At 36.3% G+C, this 22320-nt stretch overlaps 1 protein-coding gene and 1 long non-coding RNA gene across 4 annotated transcripts in view; both read left to right on the top strand.

Annotated features, from left to right (window-relative positions):
• scaf4a (SR-related CTD-associated factor 4a) overlaps positions 1 to 22320 on the top strand; it is an 86656-nt gene that overhangs the window by 16699 nt on the left and 47637 nt on the right. For all 3 annotated transcript variants that reach the window (XM_043700717.2, XM_043700716.2, XM_043700719.2), the window contains one exon: positions 21175 to 21258. In XM_043700717.2, coding sequence (XP_043556652.2) covers positions 21175 to 21258 — 84 coding nt within the window. The remainder of the gene's footprint in view (positions 1 to 21174; positions 21259 to 22320) is intronic.
• On the top strand, positions 384 to 11034 carry LOC122555064 (uncharacterized). Its single transcript, XR_006313149.2, has 2 exons — positions 384 to 4340; positions 7869 to 11034. It is a non-coding gene; the product is annotated as an uncharacterized LOC122555064 (long non-coding RNA).

The following is a 22320-nucleotide window of genomic DNA, read 5'->3' on the forward strand; positions in this document are numbered from 1 at the left end:
GCCTCTTCAGCCTCTCCCTCGAATTCAAACATTCCATTACTGGCAACATCCTTGTAAATCTTTTCTGCATCCCTTAAGTTTAACAACATCTTTCTTATAGAACAGCACCAAGAATTGTGCACAGTATTCCAGACTTGGTCTCACTCGTAGAAAGTGAGGACTGCAGATGCTGGAGATCAGAACTGAAAATGTGTTGCTGGAAAAGCGCAGCAGGTCAGGCAGCATCCAAGGAGTAGGAGAATCGATGTTTCGGGCATGAGCCCTTCTTCAGGAAAGAGGAAAGTGTGCCCTCCTCCCGACCTTTTATCTTTGCCTGCTGGGCACACTTTCCTCATTCCTGAAGAAGGGCTCAGCCCGAAACATCGATTCTCTTGCTCCTTGGATGCTGCCTGACCTGTTGGTCTCACTTGTGTCCTGTACAGCCACAACATGATGTCCCAACTCCTGTACTTAATATTCTGACTAGTGAAGGCAAGCATGTTATCTCTATTCTGGCCAAGCATGGTTTTGTAGTCAGCTGATGAGCATAACCCACCCAGTATTTTCTCAAATGCTTTTCCTTTGTGACCCCATTTCAAGTTTTCAAAATTGTGCATTCCCTCATTGAGAACACATAGAACATTACAGCGCAGTACAGGCCCTTGATGTTGCGCCGGCCTGTGAAACCAATCTGAAGCCCATCTAATCAATTCAATTCCATTTTCGTCCATAAGACTATCTATTTAAATGTCCTTAAAGTTGTCAAGTCTACGACTGCTGCAGGCAGTGCGTTCCACACCCCTACAACTGAGTAAAGAAACTACATCTGACATCTGTCCTATATCTATCACCCCTCATTTTAAAGCTATGCCCCTTCATGTTAGCCATCACCATAGAGGAAAAAGGCGCTCACTGTCCACCCTGTCTAACCCCCTGATTATCTTGTGTCTCAATTAACCCACCTCTCACCCTTCTTCTCTCCAACAAAATCAGCCTCGATTCCCTCACCCTTTCCTCTTAAGACCTTCCCTCCATATTGGGCAACATCCCAGTAAATCTCTTCTGAACCCTTTCCAAAGCTTATACATCCTTCCTATAATGCGCTGACCAGAACTGTACGCAAGACTCATTCAAGTGCAGCCACAGCAGAGTTTTGTAAAGCTGCAGCATGACTTCATGGCTCCGAAACTCAATCCCTCCACTAATAAAGGCTAACACACCATATGCTTTCTTAACAACTCTGTCACCCTGGATGGCAACTTTCAGGGATCTCTCTGTTCATCCAAGCTACCAAGAATCTTACCATTAGTCTAGTACTCTGCATTCCTATTGCACCTTCCAAAGTGAATTACCTCACACTTATCTGCATTAAACTTTATTTGCCACCTCTCAGCCCGGCTCTGCAACTTATCTATGTCTGTCTGTAACCTACAACATCCTTTGGCACTATCCACAGTTCTACCGACCTTCGTGCCATCCTCAAATTTACTAACCCATCCTTCTACACCCTCATCCAGGTCGTTCATAAAAATGACAAACAGCAGTGGCCCCAAAACAATCCTATCTCTTATAATCTTTTCCAACACTTTCTTTCTACAACTGAAGTAAGGCTCACTGGCCTATAATTACCAGGGTTGTCTTCACTCCCCTTCTTGAATAAAGGAACAACATTTGCTATCCTTCGGCCTTCTGGCACTATTCCTGTAGACACTGAAGTAAAGATCAACTCTTCGAGTGGGAGGACAGCTGTTATAATTTGGTCAGAGCTCCACAACAGTTGTGATTGCCTTGAATCCATGGCCTCACTGTTGGTCTTGATCCCCACTTTGGAAGGCTGTGCCTATTTCCTAACAGATATCATAGAAAAGTCCATCCCTGGCATTTCAGTTCTTTGATCTATGACGAATATAAGTGCTTGGAAAATATTTCATATAATTGTATACATTGCAGTCTTATTTGTAAGGGACCTGATTATGTCAACTTAATGTGCAAATATGCAACGAAATACTCCATGGGCAAGTTTGAAAAGCTGAGAAGCTTTGTTGATAAAATGAAATAAGGTTGAGAGGCTATGGAATGAATTGTTTATTACTGGAACTTCAATCTCAATATTATGGTTATGTAAGAATATTAACACTTGTTTGCAATTAAGAACATTTACTACACACTGAAGTGTGCTGGTGTTGACTGGCTTCTTCATCACTATAAAGTGTTTTTGTACAGATATTTAAGCAGAGTATCGTAATTATATAATTCCTCAAATTATGGTGTTTGAATGATTACGTTGCTTTTGCATTCCGTCTTCCATTGTGTATTGTGTGAACTTTTTATGGCATTAAGACTTTCACTGATCATCTTGCAGTGCTGGGAAATGTAGCTTGCTAGTTATTGATCCCTTGTAAGTACTTGCACAAGAAGAGCATTGCTATACCCTTAAGAAAGAACACGTAGGTGTTCCGACAGCTAGCAACTAACAATACAAAACACATTGAATATTTATGGCTGAAAAGTTTCAACTATTCCAAATAGAATATACAGTGACCATATCAGAAGCATGCTATTCCTAATTGGTTAATAAGAACTTCAGTTCTTAGAACACATGTACTGAACATCCTGCTCCATATTTTCTTTGTGTGATAAAGATCTTTTTCACAAGATTGAGATGATCCTATATGACCTTGATTCATTTTGTCCACTTAGTGTGTTTGTTTGGCAAGACTGTTGCTTTAATGTCAATCTTTAATCTAACTGTAGAGTCCAGATTTTAATTGATTTTTCTTCAGTATACCCTTCCTAAAATTCTATTTTTAAGTGCATGAGGGTTGAAATCACCCCATACCTTGGTAGTTGTTCCCAATTTCAACAATGGCATTTAGAATGCCATCATTAACATGAAATAATAAGATACATTTTGAACCAATGATGAATTTCAAGATCTTGCAATGGGTTTGAAGACTAATTATGCAGGTAAATGCTGCTACTACCTGCTGATGTTTACTCTGCATGAGTGCTAGTGTGCTTGTTTTTTTATTAAAGGCAAACGTTTAATATATTTGAAACAAAAACAAAATTGTTAAAGAGACAGATCAGGTCTGGCAGCATCTGTGGGAAGAAAGCGGAATTAATGTTTTGAGTCCCGTGGCTCTATCTGCTGAGTTTCTCCAGTAATTTCTGATTTTGTTCCAGATCTCCAGCATTTGTTGTCCTTTGTCTTATTTAGTGTATTTGATAGCTTTGTGCATGAATTTAATTCTTCCTCCACTTTGTTCATACAAACAATGCTAATGTAGTGTGCCAAAGGAAAAGCGGAATCTGCTTGCTAGATCTTATTATGTATTGGATCAATAGTTTATGTAGAACATGTAAAATTTTCTTGTTAGAGCCTGATTTTGCATTTCAGCATTGGTCCTTTATTTGTTGAGTGAATATTGCAACATATAGTCAGAAGATTACTGTTTTATACACTTATGCTGATTCAGTGTCTTCTGCGAAATGTCATGTTGATCTTGACTGTTAATATTTTCAGTTTATTTTAGTTTAAAGGTTAAATCTTGCAAGGAGCATGCTGGGAGCTATTCAAGACGAGAGTAGAGCTGCCTCAGAGGCTTAAAGTTCTCTTGAGATATTGCTAGATGTTCATGATTCTGTTTTCAAAGTAAGACGATAGCTAGGTGGCAGTATCACAATTGCTGATAAAATATTAGTGTGTGTTGTGGATGCTGTTTTGGTAGTGCAGAACAGGAGAGGCACCAAAATACTCTGCCAGCTTGCATTACCCTGAAGTAGCTTTCAGTGTTGCCAGAATCTGGAAGGTAAAAATGTGAAAATGCAATAATTTGAATCCAAGATGTTCCTGACAGGGAGTTATACTTGCATTGTATCAGATCAGAACATACCTGAAAGAAACTGTCTATAGTTTGCTTACTTGAGCATTTCTTGGCATAATCTTGCAACTTTTTTTATAGCAGCCAAAAAAAGTGTAGCTTTATGACCCATAATGATTCTGACTTTGTGCTGAAATCCTTTTTCAGTACAGGAAAATATGCAACTTAGGACCACACTCTTGTTTCTTGGTCATGATGTAGAGATGCTGGAGTTGGTCTGGGGTGGACAAGATCAAAAATCCAACCCGGTGTTGTTTGATTTCTGACCTTGTTTCCTGGTGTGTGATTATTTGGATTAGCATCATCCCTCTTAAGTTCTCCAGTATTTTTGTTGGATTGGAATGAATTATTGTAATTTCATGCAGATCAGTATTGTAGTAATTCACTGCAGATTTAATTAATTGAAAACCAATTCTCTCATTGCCTTTGTAGAGTGAATAAACCAAAACCTTGAGCTTCGGTTTTAAACTTGACAATGTAAATACATTTTTAATTGTTCTTGCCTTTTATTTAGAATACACTTATTATTAAGCAAAATTTATCTTTATATATAAAGCTAGTTCATCTATCTCTGTGTATAGTGACAAGACTGTCAGGCATGATGTTTGTGATTTTATGAGCTGTTGTAGAGTTCTTATGGTATATCCCATTTTAGTTCACTGATGTCAGTGTTATTTTCCCAACTCTGACTTTAAAACAACTTTTTATGTTATTTTACCATAAGAATAATACTGACACTGTGGAACAACACTTTGATAATGGGATTTTCAACTAAGGTTGAATCTCAATCAATCTCCCTCCCCAGTTGCTCATGCCACTAAAGTCCATGGTTCCATTGCCATTAACTACTTTGATCTCAGTAATCCATGCTGTCAGGTATGTCGAGTCCTGCTTTAGTAAATCTGCTCCAGTAAACGCTGGGTCTTTACTTTGTGCAGTTTTAGGTATGTCAAACTTTAGATGATGTGTGTTGTAACTTTGTCTCCGCACCTTATGAGACATATTGACAGTCAAACTATGGGAGCCACCATGTACCTTCTGTCTTTAATTCACCTGCCTGCAAATAGCAAGCAGCATGTGATCTGTAGCCTGCGCTATGGGTTAACCTTTGAATTATGTTGCAAAAGGTTTACTGAATATCAGTATGACTTTGTACCCATAAAGAGATATGCATCTACACAGAATAAAATATTAACTGGACGTTCAGTGGTTCTGTACTGTTTCTCTCAGCTGTGGGTGCCTGGGCATTATGTACTGGGCACTGTATTGATGATGAGACCAAGATTCCTTAAAGGAACTGTTGAAGGCCTTAGCATGAAAGTAAATTTTTAAAGCATTAGCAGATTTCCAGCATTTGCTGTTAGCTGGAAATCAAAATCCTCAACATAGTTTCCTGAAGAGGGTGTCCATACCCAGTTGACATTCATTTGTCCCAGTGCCTAATATATGTGGAATACATAAACAGTCTTGATTCTAAATATTAACTTAACAAGAGAAAACTATGAGACTACTTGATGTATTTAAACTGGATGAGCAAGACATGGTTAGATGCAACACACTAAATCAGCATGGCATTTAAATCTGTCGAAGGATTACCAAATCACATGGAATCTTAATTCCATTTACGAATTGTTCAAAAATATCAGTTCAAGTCACAATCCAGCAATTCGAAAAATTTAATTAAGTTAATTGAATAAAACCTTGAATAAAAAGCTGCCATCAGTAATGATCATGTAGCTAATAGATCATGATTAAAAGAAAATTCACATCCAAGCATAGAAAATCTAGTGTCCAGACTTCATTTGACTGATATGATTCTAGACCCAGCAACATAGTTGACTCTTAACTGCCCCTTTTTTAATAGATAACAAAGTTACAAGAAACTGCAGATGTGGCTTACAGGGCTTGGACTTTAACTCCATTTTCCCACCCACTCTTCATGTCTCTTGATTTCCTGAGAGTATAAAATACAAACTCAATGCTCTGTTGTATTCATTACTATCTTCCCAAGGACAGTTGGTGTCATAAAATGCTTACTATAGTCTTAATGAAAGAAAATTTCTTGCTACTTTGAGAATTCACTGGAGAATGTCGTTCTTAGAATGCTATTTGGTGGGATATGTAGAGCCAGGAAGGATGCTCAAGACATTGGCTTTTACCTTTAAACTTTGTAAATTGCATCTTCATCAGCCACTCTGTCTTTTATTGTTAAATTTCCTTTGGAAGCTCTGCTGCCTGAGAAAGGAATATATTAAGTGATTGTGATTGTGCTATCTTTGCAACCAAACAGAAAGTTGCTTTTCCCCAGTATTTGCTACCCACAGCAAGTGTGTGAAAAAGGGAAGGTGGTCACCCAATTTTGTTGAACTAGTAAATTGAGGAAATGGATTCAAATCCCACCATGACCACCATGTCTTTTAGGGAAGGAAATCTGCCATCCTGAACTGGTCTGGCATACATGTTGTAATGAAATAGCCAAAAAGATTGATGAGGACAGCATGGTAGAGTGCTGGCATTGACAAGGTTCCACATGATGGACTAACTTTTATAGAAAAGTTAGATGAGATTCAGGGTGAGCATGCCAATTGGATACAAAATTGGCTATATGGTGGGGGACAGAAGGTGGTGATGGAGAGTTGTTTTTCGGACTGGAGGCCTGTGACCAACTGTCTTCTGCAGGGATCGGTACTGGTCCACTTTTATTGATGTAAATGATTTGGCTGAGAATACAGGTTAGAGGTTTGTAGCTGATACCAAAATTGGTATAGGGAACAGTGAAGAGGGTTATCTAAGATTACAAAGAAATTTTGCTCAGTTGAGTGGCAGATAGATTTTAATTTGGATAAATGCGAGGTATTGCATTTTGGTAATACAAACAAGGCAGGACTTGTAATTATGAGAGAGCTCTGGGTAGTGTTGTAGAACAGAAATGCCTCTGGTTTTAAGTAAATAATTATTTTGTCACAGGTTGCTAATTCCACCTGTGTCAAGGGTAGGCAGGGTGAATAAGATGGTGTTTAGTCTGCTTACCTTCCTTACCCATACCTTTGAGTACAGGAGTTGGGAATCATGTTGAGATTGTACGAGATGTTGGTGAGGCCTCTTCTGGAGTAGTGTGTCCAGTTCTGGTGGCTCCATTATGGGAAGGATATTATTAAAATGGAGAGGGTTCAGTAAAGATTTACCAGGATGTTGCCAGCAATGGAGGGTTGAGATAGAATACTTGAATATAGACTGGAAAGACTGGGACGTTTTTCATTAGAGCATAGGAGGCTGAGGGGTGACCTTATTGAGGTTTATAAAATCATGAGGGGCATAGGTAAGGTGAATGAGAAGAAAGGTTTACAAAGGCCATCAGGAGCAACAATGTTTACACAGCTCATGTTTGGAATGAACTGCCAAAGAAAGTGGTGGATGCAGGTACAGTTAGAATGTTTAAAAGACGTTTGGATAAGTTCATGAATAGGAAAGATTTGGCGGGACATGGGCCAAGTGCAGGCAGATGGGACTTGTTTAGTTTGGGAACATGGTCAGTGTGATCTGGTTGGACCAAGGGGTCTGTTTCCATGCTGTGTGACTCTGACTCTGTGACTCCAGACCCACAGCAGTATAGTTGATTTTTAACCCATAAACACATTTTTAATAAAAGAAATTCTTGATTTATAATGCCTTGAGTAATTCACTGGTATTGTTCTGCTTAAGGTGGCCAATTTGAATGGAATATGAATAACTAATACTCAAACATGATGACATGTAACAGTTTTATTTGCATTTTCAGTAATTTGGGAAAAATTAAGGTTTGGTACCTGACAATTCATGCAAAAAGAACGTCAGATTTGTTATTTTTGTTCTTGCTTTATTATTGAATGCAAGCTCATGACTATTTTCACACGCATCCTGTCCAGCAGAGCATAGAATTATGACATTTTTAAATGGCTAAATTAACATGAAATTTGGCCTCTAAAGTTGTACTGTTTTATTACATGGGTTTTTATTGTTCCACAGGTCTGAAACATTGGAAATCATGAACACTTCGGTTATCGCATTTTAAGTGTGGGTTTTTTCATGAGATTTTGTTTGCAGGTCTTGCTGATGGCTAAACAGTAGCCTACATATTAAATACCAGCTAAACAATGAACTTTAATCAGACTTTTGAATGGACCTCTTTAATGTAAATGTTGATCTCTGCACCTTTTCAGCAGCTGTAACATTGTATCCTCCACATTTCTGTAATCCTAATGCATTCATAAAGTACGATCTGTCTGTAAAGCATGTAAGACAATGCTTTTCACTGTACCTCGGTACGTGACAATAATAAATCAAATCAAACAATTTATTTAACTGTGAGCTGTAACTACAGCCTTAATATTGAGCTAGTTTGAATCTGATGATTGATTTAACCTTTTTTGTCTGCATTGCCACAAAGAGGTATAGTTTTGTAAATCACATGTTTTGATTCCAAATGGCTTTCTTCGATTCAAATTTAAATTTTTGGTGCTCCCCTTGGGTATTCCTCTATTAGTTTTCACAGGACTCATAATTGTCATTCCAGAAGCCCCTTCAGTGTTATGGGAAGCAAGTAAATAAAACATGGCAATGCCATGTTTCAAATAATCTAATAGTGTTAAGGCATTTTACTTGTACTGTACTGGCATTGCTGTTACTAGTCACTGCTCATCTGTGCCTTCTTGAAGATACCTCTTCGCTTAGCATTAGTCTTTCTGGTGTGTTCCCTATCTATGCATTGTGTCTATTCTATTACATGGATCTTTAATGTAAAATTTATTTTTCTGCTTGAGGCCATTAATTTTAATTTAAAAAAATTCAGTCTGTCACTTTATTATTCGTTTCAGTTAATATATCACAAACAAGATCTTCACTGATCCTTCAGTGTGCTGTTCCTGATTCTGTCCTTTCTTATTAACACATCTAAGCTTGGCATCTGCATCTCCATATCGAGTCATTGTTCCCTCGCTGCCCAAGTTTATGCACTTTACAACAAAATTACTGAACAGTTGCCTTGTGTGTTGTTTCCTCTTCAGCATTATTTATTTTTGGTCACAACACTACAGTTCTTTCATTTGTTCCAGTCAAAACTGATCTATTGCTTGTCTTCAATTTCCATACATTCCATCTTCTACTTGAGGTTGCTTAGTTTCTCCCCTAATATTTACACCTTTAATCTGATATTCTTCCATGAGCATAAGCTGACAGTTCATAAATTGGGATGTTCATTCATAGATCTTTGTATGTCTGTCTTTCTGTTTTACCCCAGTTGTTCAGATATGGTGATATATTCCAACAACACCACATAGATTAGTGTCATCTGCAAGCATCATTGAGCAATGAGACAAAGTATCATGGTCATTGCGAGCATTTTAGACGTTGAGGGAAAGAAAAGGCTCAGTGGTAGTCTTTGGTGCATTCTAACTTTAGCTTCACCAACATTGCTGCTTGTGCCTGTCTACAGGCCTACACATGTAGGAAGAATGCTGCTCAAGGGCTTCACAAGTTACAGCACCGTTCCAAATTGCTTTCCTAAGTACCTTCTTTAGATCACTGAAATTAATCCTCATGTATAGTGAATAAAGATTGCTAAATTCACCAAATTACTTGAATTGGCATGTTATTTTGATATTGCCATCTTAGCTGTGTTGGTAATTAATAATATTTCACCTATGCACTTCAGATGACCAACTTCTTTTCATGGGGATTTGGAGCCCTTGAGTATGTGGGCATGATTCAAAAAGATTATTTCTGGGATGTAACTTTCAGTAAATATTCTTTTTACTAAATTGAAAGAATAGCTGAGATTGTAAATCTGTCCATACAGGCCAGATTACCTTAAAATAATTGCATTCCACTGAATGCTTGTATCTGAGATATGCTAAGCAATCTCTCTGAGAAAGCACAGTCATCCATTGATATTGTCATATGCTTTTAAATGCCTAGCAGACACTTTCTCTGCAATAACTTATTCAAAATTTTGCTCATAGCTTTCTTAACACTAAAGAGGATCTTTTTCATCAAGAAAGGTTGTGCATAAAATAACTCTTTTAAATTGGTCTCTTGTTGAACATCTTCCTGATTGGCCAGCTGCTGCAATTTCATCAAGCACCTTGTCATGTCACTTCTATTTGGTACAATATTCCGCTTCCTGATTGAAAATTATAAATATAACTGGTATGATTGACTGCACTAGTATTTAGGTGATTAATTGGTTACCAGCAACCTTCAACTAATCAAGGTGTTGACATGAAGTAATTAATACTATACTTTGAAATCTTTTAAATTATATGATACTTTATCATGTGCTTGATATTTTGCAGTTTGTTGCCAGGCAAAGTTGCATTCCTTAGCTGGTAGTTAATCCTTAAGCTTCTTTTTGCCATCAGATTTCTGTTTGTAACAATCGATTTTAGAAAATGACTGTGCTTATTCTATCAGTGTCCATTTGCCTGGGCTATGTGATGCATTGATGTTTGATTATGCCAACATTTTCCAAACCACATTTGTTTGCAAGGTTGAGGAAGAATTTTGCTGAAAAAGCAATAATAATACTGCTGTCTGCCTGTTGTTTCCCTTCACAGTTAAGACAAAATTTGAAAAAATATTTAACTGAAAATATTTTGTAAAAATCACAAATGTTATGCAACATGGATTTTGAAATTTAAGAAAGCGCTACTGGCCAAATTAATATTGTTTTTATAAATTTTGCACATCTTAAAAATATAATTAACAAACAATAAATAAAAGGTACTGCACAAGGGTCTTGAACTTGTTTTGAGAATTGTTTTTAATTGTATGTTTGCTGTTTTGCTGATATTTTGTATAGTTTAGACATTATATTGCTGTTAATTGGCAACTGAAGTGTGAAGAACGTGGTGACACTGGTTAATTTAGGCTCTAGGGTGCCTTGGATTGACTGTCTGGATGAAGGGACCTTCTTCGCTGTGAATTTTGCCAATATGAACTCAGCTGGATGAGCATCAAAAGCATGTTTCAGAGAATAGACTCTTTTAGAATAAACAAATGTAAAATTATTACAAAGTCATGTACTCATGTGTTGTCCATGGCTTTGTTGGTTTCCTGAAACAGCTGTAAATGTTTATATGGTCGTACTTTGCATGATAATGTATAATTTGGTTTAAAATAAAAATATTAAAATGAATCTGCTGTCTTTATTATAACTATCTACTGAAGATGCAGTATACTTTGAAGCAGTTGTGCTAAAAAGGTATGTCTTATTACATGCAAAGTTCGTTGAATACCTTTGGGAATTAAGCAGTCTTAGTTCAGGTGTAAGGGATGGTTCTAATTGAAGTTTGCTATCATAAATTCAGGTGTGAGGAGCCCACACACATTAACTTTGATATGAAAGGTGTTTCAACGTCAAATCATATTTATTGGGTTACTATTTTTATTCACTTACATGGCACTCTAGTTGGTTTAGTAATGCAACATAGTTTATTGTTTTTAAAAGAAAGTGCGAGTGCAGAGCCAGTCATGGTATATTCAACCAGTTATTAGTACCAGGTTGTAAACACTTTTAATTTATCTTTACAATTAGTTCTAGAGTTTCTTGTTTAAAATTCTATAATGATTTTGCAAGTGCATCCATCAAGTGCTTTTAATATTGTGCATTCTGATTATTAAATTGAAAAAAATGGTGATAGCCTTATGTTCCCTGCAGATCTTAGCAAAATAAGCAACACTAGCAATCTTAATGATACATCTTCGCAATACACAAGTGTTGCATCAGCCATTTTAAATTATGCGATTACAGTTCACTTTTTTCAGGTGAGGAATAGAAATTAGCCCTGTTGTGACATTGGTAGGAATCATTCAGAGCTGTCTTTTAAAACAAGATTTATACAATATCTTAATCTTCATTAGCAGCATCTATATACCATTTATTATAAGTGTCTTACAGGAATATTTGGGATTAATTTTGTGACTTCTGTCTATGTCTATACAGTCATTTTTAGCATAAAAATTACTTCATGTGTGAATCAATCACTCATTTGAATTAAACACTAAATAACTCTGAATTTGGTCCAAAATAAATTCAGGCAGTAGCATTTGAGATTAACTTAAAAGGAACAGGCAATTATTAGCAATCCTTTGTATAAATATCTTAACGTAAACCTGGAATACAAATTATCCACAGTACCGTCAGTGAGAAATTAATACAGCTGAGCGATTGACACTTGTTTTTTGATTTAGGGTGATTAGAAACCATTTAGTCTTCAATTTTGTTGTGGTATTGTGTTATCTCAACCTATTAACGGGATTACTTACAATTGTACTGACTGTCCATTGATTTCTAGCTAAATAAGGAAATTATGATCTGGCCAAAGGAGGAAAAAACATCTTTACATGCACCAGATGATCTTTTGAAAATTCGTGCTCAACTGACTGATTTGGTTGGTGTTGAAGTCAATATTTTTTTATAAAAATAGGATGTCACAAACTGTTTGTGTTCCATTTTGTTCAATTTTGGTTATCCTTTTGAACTTAAATGCAATCATGTGCATATCACATCTTTATGATTCTGCTGGTGAATATATTAACTGGTTTGAAGAAGAGTTACAAGTCAGAGCACTCCATACTTTGCTAAATGAAACATTGTTTGAATGCATGCTTTCTGTTTTGAATGTAGACAAGCTGAATATCTGCACATCTTCTATATTTGTAGACCAGACATTTAGATAACCATTCTGTAGTTTTTCACCTGACACTTGAGATCTAATGTCACACCCCATTTGCATCCTTATTTGTGTAGTCACACTACCTGAATGAAGGAAATTGTGCTTTGAATAAAAGAATATTTCTTCATCAGAAGTGGGAAAACGGGCTGAGTCCTCGTTACATTTTTAACTTGTGTGCACAAGTTGCTACTAATGCAAACAAACATAGGCTGCAAAACCAAATATATTCCGATCATAACCATCTACACCCAAACTGTTAATATTTACTAGACCTATATTCACAGATTTCTGAAGCTGTTATGATGACAGCTGCAAGATTTGTAGATACAAAAGTAAAATGCCATAAATACGGATTAAAAACAGAAAATTCTCAACAGGGTTGCCAGCATTTATGGATAGAGAAGCAGTTCAAGTTTCAAGTCAATGATTAGAAAGAAGACCATTGCCCTGAAACATTAATTCTCTTTGTCTCCACGGATCCTCAAATGAAGTAGCATTAGACGCATTCTGATATTCTGAGGTTGATGTTGCAAGTAAGAAAGATTTATATACAACTTATTAGAAAGATACTGATATGAACAGTTCTGACAGAATTCTAATCTTAATGGTTTTAGTCCCTTGTAAGTGATCTTGAATGCACCAACATGACATCATTTTGAATTGTGGATGGGAGAAAGAAGGCAACACTTGCAAGATACTACACTACTAAATTTTCAACATTGTGCAATGGATAGCATTCATTGATATGCCCCATAAGAATTAATGGGAGATTTTGACACACAGGTTAAAGGTGTGTATATTTTGAAATGGGTTCATTACATATAGCACATACAATTTAATTGCAGCACTATTATTTGAAAATGAAATGCAAATAAAGGAAGTATAACGTTTCATTGGTCGTTTGTTGCCATTTGAGCTGGGAAATTACTGTATACCTTCACCTCTTAAAGAATATATCCTGTGATACCAGAAGGTATTTTTACAGCATTTTGGTCTTGTGCTTTTAAAGAAACATGTCAGAATGCATACATTCATCTTAGCAGCTGATCATACAGGGATTGTTGATAATGTGGCTTTGCTGATGAAATGGCACATCCTCTTACTTAACTGTTAAGAATGCCAAAAGTGAAAAGTTCATTTGGAACTTAGATTGACTAGTCTTGTGCTCCTCACGCCATGAGAAAGTCAATGCTCTAAAGTGACAAAATATGTCTGTTTCTATGTTTGACACAGCTTGTAGAATGGCCACAGATGAGTAATTAACACACTCGCCAAGAGCTGAATCCAGTTTTTCTGTTTAATTTCCCATTCTATTTTGTGTATAGTTTTCAAGGGATATGGATGTTGCTGGCAAGGACAACATTTGTTGCCCATCCTGATTGCTCTTGACCTGAGTGACTTGATAGGCCATTTCAGAGGGCCATTAAGAGCCAACCACCTTGTAGGTTTGAAGTCACACAAGCCTGGCAAGATAACAGCAATAGATTTCCCTCCCTAAAGGACATTTGTGAACCTGGTTTTTTTATACACAATTAATGGTTTCATTGTCACTATTACTAATGCTACATCTATGTTTCACATTTATTTGAACTGTTCCATCAGTGCCAAGCACATTAGACTGCTGCATGACTAGTCTGGTGACTATTCAGAGATGTACTGATACTTTTTGACCATGCCAGTTCAAAACTTCACCTTCATAGCAGTTTGCAGTGAGTAGTATGCTTTATTACGGGTTATGTATAGCCACCATGTCAGGCACTAAAGTTCTCAATTCTGCCATCCAGCAACTTTACCTTATTTGTGCTTATATTTCACATTTTTCAGTCTGTTTTAATCTTGCACCCTTGAAGAATTGGAATGGGCTACTTTTCATACTCTGGCCCAGTTTGTGGCTAGCTCCTTCATTATAACGTCAGCACTTGTTAATTTAATCTGAAAGTATATGGAAATTAAGTTAAACATTCAACTGGTAACTTCCACAGCTTCATAATATGGTTTTACTTAAGTAGGTTGTAGGGTATTTTGAGTTTCTCAATCTCGAAAAAGATGACTGTCACTACTTTGAAAGCTCCTGAACAGATTTAATTTAATTGAACTGAATCATCACCATTTCTGCACTTTTAATGTGTGACTGAGTGGTTTTAAGCTATACAAGATGAGGTGCTCCTCGATCTTTTGGAAGCTGTGCAACTGGCTTGTGTCCCTCAACCAAATAAAAGCAAAATTTCTGTTTGCCATTCTGCATGTCTGTAGGCTATGCAAATTACAGCTGTGAATTCAGCCTCAACTGTCTTTACTTGAAAAAAGCCATCTTGATTAAGAGACATGAGTGTTGGCAGGACATATGGAGAGCATACTAGCATTTATTTTCTCATAGGTAAGGCAGGAAATTGAGTGGCAGAGTTTAAAATTATTTACTATAAAAGTAAAACCATAAAAACCTCTTTGCTGTTTGTCATAAACTACTTTACATTGACCAATGATGCTGTATCCATTGTCAAGTACCTGAGGAAATGAACAATGCCTTTGAACATCACCGTCAATTATTGGACATGATTCTAATAGCCACTCGAGTTAGAGCGCTTCCTGGTCACACAGTAAGTCTGGAAATTTAGGGGTTTTTTGCCTACCAAATGGCTTAATTTGTAACAAATACAATTTACTACAATTAGAACAATTGAAGGGATGGATATTTCTGTTAGATTAATAGAATCAACAACCATGGTGTTTCCCATTTTCAAATGGTTAATATAATTATTTCTTCAATTTGAAAATCGATATGAAATTTTCTGAAACACTTCAATATTTTTAATATTAAACATTCACTGGTACGGAGGGATTTTAAAGAATTTTACCTTTGTTATTCTTTTGATTTTGAGCACCAAAGTCAAAAATTAGAATGTAAACCCTTTTGAGAGACATTCATTGCTCTTGGGGAGCATAAAAGGTTTCCAGCAAAGAACGCTGCTCATCCAAGCATGACATTTCTCATCTCATTGCAGTAAATCGCTTTTTGGTTTGTCACTTTGGTTGTGATTGATGTGACTCCCCATCTCCATGAAAATATTTTTGTCATAATTATCTAATTCACATTCGGATGCCACAATTCTACCTCACTTTACCGTATTCTGAGATCTTGCATCATAGATCTTGACTGCTCACTGCATGAATGTTTTTGATCTTTTCTCTCTTGAATCTTTAAATTTGTACCCTCTGGTTCTTGATTTTTTCAACAGCAGTTTTGTCCCCTTGAGATCTCGCATCCACACCCACACCCAAAACCCTTCAGGCCAACTTCATTAATCTGACCTTATCTAAAGTTTCTCATCCCTGAAATCATTTTCATGAATCATCATTACATCTGTCCAATACCCTAGAATTTTAATTGAGGCTGAGCCATTTTCTTCTGTACTCCAAGCTTCCATGTATAAAAGCCTAATATTCTGTTTGCATGTCCATACATTCAATGATGTGAAGTAGAAAGGTCTACTTGCTCTATCTGTAATATCATGGATCTAATTCACTTGGTTTTCTTGAGCAACGGACATAAGGTGGAATGAAATGGATTTGTAAAAATAAATAAATTTACATAAATCACTGAAGCTCACATGGAAAGATGTACTACACAGATGGAAAATAACTGTGCATCTGAATTGACTTAAGTCGATATGCATGAGTAAGAAACTATGATTTTCAAATTTGCACCGGAGGTGTGGTGTTCTAAACTTCATGCTATCACTTTTAAGACTTTCACCACAGTGGATTTGTCCTGCAAGTCTGCACCCAAGGATACTGCTTATACATCCAGAGCTACATGGTATTTGACTAGACATCGTGATGGAGAAAAGTGGAACCAATGCATACCAGAAGATTTGACCTAATTAAATGAGTAAATAAGATGCAGCATAAATCAAAGCCATATTTGTATTTCATAATCTACTATAAAATAGAAAAATATAAGCAACCTTATTTTTCTTTTCGATTTGACGCAGAGCTTGTCACAACTCTTGGATGTTTGTTGTCAAATATGCACACTTGGCAGGTTTAATTTTCCACGTGACTGGTGTCCTGTAGTTTTAGTATTGCATTAATGTCATATAATGTGGAGTTTTAATAAAGTCTTCTGATATTCCACATTTTGAATATATCTGCTTCATTTAATTTCCATAACTGAACATTTTCAGCAATATGGGCAAAATAAAGATTTTTATTGCATAAATTAGCTCTCTATGAAACATTTATTTTCATGAATATATATTGATCAATGGCACAGTGCTCTCTTAAAATTACTGTACGTTTTCATATGCCTTGATCCACATTTAACAATTGTCTTGAAGATTAGTTCTGAAATTGCATTTCAGTTTCTCTGCCTGAACGTATTGAACAGTGAAAATATTGTTGAGGCTTAAACCTGCTACACCTCCTCTTCAGAACAGATTATTTTGTAAAACTTAATTAAATTTGTTTAAATTAGACAATGTATTCCCATTTAATAAAGTCTAGGTTTTTCTAACAGCATTTGCATGGTTGGAATTTAATCTCTAAGCATATTTAACTGTATATCAAGTGAATAACATTAAAGAAAAAATAGCTTTTCCCTTTGTCTCTGCTGTGGAAATTCAGAAACATTGCATATTATGCAGGTTTATCACAAAACAATGTTATTTAAGCATGCACTTAAGTCCATTGACTATCTGATCAGTAATTAGTTACATTGGCAATATGCCCAAAGCAAATTTTTGAGTTATTTTTGTTTCTCATTTCACGTATCCAGTATCTGTTTTGTTTTCAGGTGGATAGGATTATGCTAACTGACAATCCTTGCCATTATATTAGTTATATTAGTAATATGTCCAAAGCAAAATTTTATTTTTAAAATGTTTAGAAAGGTATTTCTGATCCCCATTTATCTCATCCAGTATCAGTTTATTTACACGTAAATAAGAGTACGCTAAATGACACCTGTTGCAGACATGGATTTTTTCAAGTCTTATAAAACAGGATTAAATGTGTGTTCACTTAGCACTTTTTAAATGATGAAAAATGGGTCATAGGAAACACCAGTTTCATTGCCATACATCTTTATGGTAAATTATTCTTGGTAATGCTGAAAGCAAAATCCTTTCCTGTTTTGGGTTTTAGCCTGTGTCATTTATTTGTCGGATATCATGTTCATCTTGGAGAATCCATTATAGTTTTCAGAAGATCTGAAGACTTTCCGTGTAATAACCCTAGTTTCTGCAGCTTCTTACAATTCAGTTGTCTAACCCCCAACTATTATCTTAGGAACCAGTGGAAGTCTTTTTCATCATAATGTGACCTGAATTATAAATGTTTGCCATTTAAGCGAAATTCTCCATTTCACATCGTTTTTCTTAACCCTTCTTTGTGGCCATACAAACACTTTCTCCATCATTCTACACGTTGAATGGTATTTGCAACCAGCTAGTCCATCTTCCTGATCTAATCTAATTCATCTGGATTTGATACCTTTGTTTCCTGTTACTCGCAGTCGCTCTTGATATCTTCTCCAAATTTGGAAAACTTTAGTTCCAATGCTCAATTCAAACATATACTTTGTAAGTAGCAACAGTGATTGACATTGTTAATGAAGTCTTGTGCCAATAGAGCCAATGTTTGCTTCTTTCTCTTGAGCTAATATTTGACTAATTTCTGAAGCACTCCACCCACTTACACAGTGCCTTCAGGTTTCGTGGGCAAGATGACAGGCATTGTTAATGTCTGTGCCTACTATGATTACGAAAAGTTTTTATTCCAACTCACTTGTTTCTAATGAAACTGCTTCCCATTTGAATTTGTCATTGGATTACCTTTCCTTGCCACTCCCCTCCCTACAAAAAAAAAGCAAGATGAAGTTGAAGTATCGTAAATATACAATAATTATAAATGTGGATAATTAGCAGTTTGTAATGAAGACATAAAGTGATGTCTGAATTACATCTGCAATCCCTAGTCTGTAACCCTGTTTCATTTGAAGATGATATGGTATTGACTCCTTGTGCAATGTCTTTTAAAATGGGTGTCAAAATATTATAAAACAATGGGAAAATAATTCTCCTGATTTTGAGAACCAGGCCTTATTGATTTAAAATCTTGGCCTTGTTAATCTGCTTCCTTGCAGATCGTACCTGAGCAGTGACCTTAAAGGGGTGAGTCAAGTGATGCACTTTGTCTTACTCCAGTAAATCTTGCGACTGTTTTCTAAGTCTTAGAGTTAGTTTGAGTAAGAAGAATATGACGACTGTCTTTCATTTTACCAACAATTTATATTAAAAATATTCAAGTATTCCAAGCAGTGTGAATCTCTCATTTTAATAGTGCAGCAAATCAATTCCTTATCAAAATACCAGTATTAAGCATAAAAAGGAATGCACAGTATTTTTATATGATAGAGTAGAATGTTGAACTCTGCAGATTCTCAAGTAACAGGACCAGCCAGTACAGTTGTGGGGAGGGGGGGGGGGGGCTGTTGGGGGAGTATCAGATTTAACAGGTCATGGCTTGGGCTAATAAATGTTATCATTCACTGATTTCATCTGGGGCATCAATTAGAGTGCTACAATTCCTCTTTACTGAGAGACAAGCGTTGGCAAATTTCATCATAACTGCTTCACTTGATTGATGACAACAGGTTTGTTGTTGAAAATGTTGGAACAAGTTTGTGATTGGCTATTTTGCCTGCTCTGATCTGAGGAAAGTAATAAAAATCTGCACATGCTTTTCAATTAACTACATTTACGCATTGCATAACAGCATTGGAATATAAAACTGTTTTAGATGTACGTGTATACATGTAGATGTTTGTGTTGTATTTTGTTTCAGATTTGCTGCTATTCGGTAGTCTAGATTTAGATAGTTGTTGATGATTGAATCATTTGTGTGTTAGGCTTACCTTAGATTAATAATTTGAGAATAGAGTAGTTTTTTCTGTAAGCAAACATAACATTTTATTTATGGAATTTAAATAAAAGTTCCAAGTTTCACCCAATTAATTTTTCTTTTCATTTTTCTAGATGAACTTACCTGCAGTTAAGTTGTGCTGATTTTGTAGCCAAAATTGAAACAGTTTGCTAATAAAACAGTTGATTAGTTAGATTTTTCTTGCAATAGTTGTGAACAGAGAATTTGAATATTCTTTCCTAAATGTTTGATGGGGTACATAATTTATTAAACATAGTATTCAGTTACATAAATTAATTTTAAAAGTGTCAACCTTATTGAGATATCTTCATTAGAAAAATGGTTGTCCTATCAACAAGCTATGTGAACCCTATTCATTGGCCTGCTTTTGCAAATGTTTTAAATTCCATTCAATTAAGTATCAGAGCTGTGACTGATTATCAACTTCACAAACTGCTTGTGAACTCCTAGCCTGTTGTTACTAGCCGGCAGATTCATAATCCTTAAGCTTTTGGGGCGGCACGGTGGCTCAGTGGTTAGCATTGCTGTCTCATAGCACCAGAGATCCAGGTTCGATTCCAGCCTCAGGTGACTGTCTGTGTTGAAGTTTGCACATTCTCCTGTGTCTGTGTGGGTTTCCTCCCACAGTCCAAAAGATGTGTAGGTCTGGTGAATTGGCCATGCTAAATTTCCCATAGTATTAGGTGCATTAGTCAGAGGGAAATGGGTCTTGGTGGGTTAGTCTTCAGAAGTTTGGTGTGGAGTTGTTGGGCCGAAGGGCCTGTTCTACACTCATGAATCTAATCTAAACTAACACCTCGTGAAAAAAAGTAATATTCTTGCAAACATGGCAATAGACTTTCATGGTCAATCGGTGAGTGTTAAGTAGGAAGTTAATACCAACCTTTCTTAACTGCTGCTTGATTTAAAGACTTACCAGAGGTAATGGTACTGTTCTGCAACTAAAGTAATGGATCGAATCATAGACCTTAGACAAGGCCCTTTGGACAAAACTGTGTGAACACTACACTCATCTGATTTTCCAGCAATTGGCCCACAGCTTTGAATATTATGACCTTTCAAGTGCTCAACCAAGCACTTTTTAAAAATGATGAGGTTGCTCGTCTCTACTAATTTAGCAGGAACTGCATTCCAGATCTCCAACACTCTCGATTGAAATGTTTTTACTCAACTCCCTTTCAGTCTCCTGCCTTTCATCTTAAAATGTGCTTCCTTGTTATTGACTCTTCAACGAAGGAAAGCAACTGTTTTCTGTACATCCTGCCCATACCCCTCAAAATCTTACACAGCTCCATCAGGTCCATTCTCGATCTTCTCTGCTCCAAAGAAGAAAAGCCAAGAACTTACTCAACCTCTCTTTATAGCTAAAGCACTGCATCCCAGGTAACATCCTGGTGAATCTAAAGTTAAGTTTATAGAAAATGCTGTTTCTTGTATACCTGAGATGATTTAAGCAATATGGGAAAGCTGACGTAGAAATTTTGTGAAATTTGAACTATATTTGTTGGTTTTTGTTAGCTTATGAATTCTAGCCAGTGGAAACAGTGGCCATACAGTATGACACTAATGTCAATGTATACCATATCCTAGGATAACTTAAAAGAAACTTGAGCTTAAAACAACAAATACTAATTGTGCTTTTTTTTTGTGCATTTCAGCTCTTTTCACTGATGGAACTAAAGCCACCAATTTCTAGGGCAAAGATGATTCTTATTACTAAAGCTGCCATCAAAGCTATAAAGGTAAGAAAGTCACATATTTGCTGTACTTCATTGTTTGAGCTATTGTTGTTTCTTGCTCCTTCCTTCCTTCTGTGTATCCCTTTCTGATTATGGTATGGAATAGGAGAAATTAATTGTGTATATGCATGAAATCCTGCTGCTCTCCCCCGTAACTTCAACAACTAAGCATTCACCAAGATGAATAGCAACTTTTCTGAGTGGTAGAAATGTTTTCTTTTATGTTGAGAATCTGCCAAAGATAAATAGAAAAATTAAAATTTGCAATTAGGAAAAGCCCAAACGCCAGTTAACTGGGTCATCTTGCAATAAGGTTAGGGTTGAATCTTTCATAACTTTTTTAAAAATTTGCATTAACAATTTGCTTGTAACTGGCCTAATTTCCAAATAGTATTAAAATTAAGATATGAGTAGGGGACTGCTGAATCTGAAGGGAGAGCCAAGGATTTGTAAAGTAGGTTTGACACAGGTAAATGAATCAGGAAAAGGTGGCATTTTGTATTTTTGTGTGAAGACATTAGAAAAATCCAATGTTTAAACCCATCCCTAATTACCTCTGAGAATGTAGAGAGAGTGAGTTGTCGTCTTGAATGCTTCAATCCTTGTCAGATAGGCACATAGATCAATATATTTTTCATGGTAGGGGGAGACCTATTGACCAGAAAGTGCTCTGCATTCAAGAACAGATTTGGAACTTGACAGCAAATAATTCACATCCTTACTGCCCAAAACCTGCCCACTTTCGATAAAGAACAAGTCAAAATTTAATTCCACCACCAATGTGCCTGCAGTAGTGTTCATGTACATGATTCAATGACTCATTAAACCTCCAAATCAGAATTTGCTTGCAGGTGATTGACCATTGTTGAAGCATGGCTTGCGTTCGTGATCTACTCAGTTGTTTACCAATACGTGTCCTGATTATTACAGGATGTCTGGTCTGCAGACTCACTTCCAGAGCTGTCTGCCTGTTTGATTATATGAGGACCTTTCAAATGTTAGAAGGAAACTGAAAATTCAGGAGGGAGAATATGACATTTGGTTAGAATTCATCTCTGAACCACA

Source organism: Chiloscyllium plagiosum, unplaced genomic scaffold, assembly GCF_037043375.1.
Source record: "Chiloscyllium plagiosum isolate Xiang-an unplaced genomic scaffold, Cpla_swu_hap1 HiC_scaffold_12, whole genome shotgun sequence".
Taxonomy (NCBI): domain Eukaryota; kingdom Metazoa; phylum Chordata; class Chondrichthyes; order Orectolobiformes; family Hemiscylliidae; genus Chiloscyllium; species Chiloscyllium plagiosum.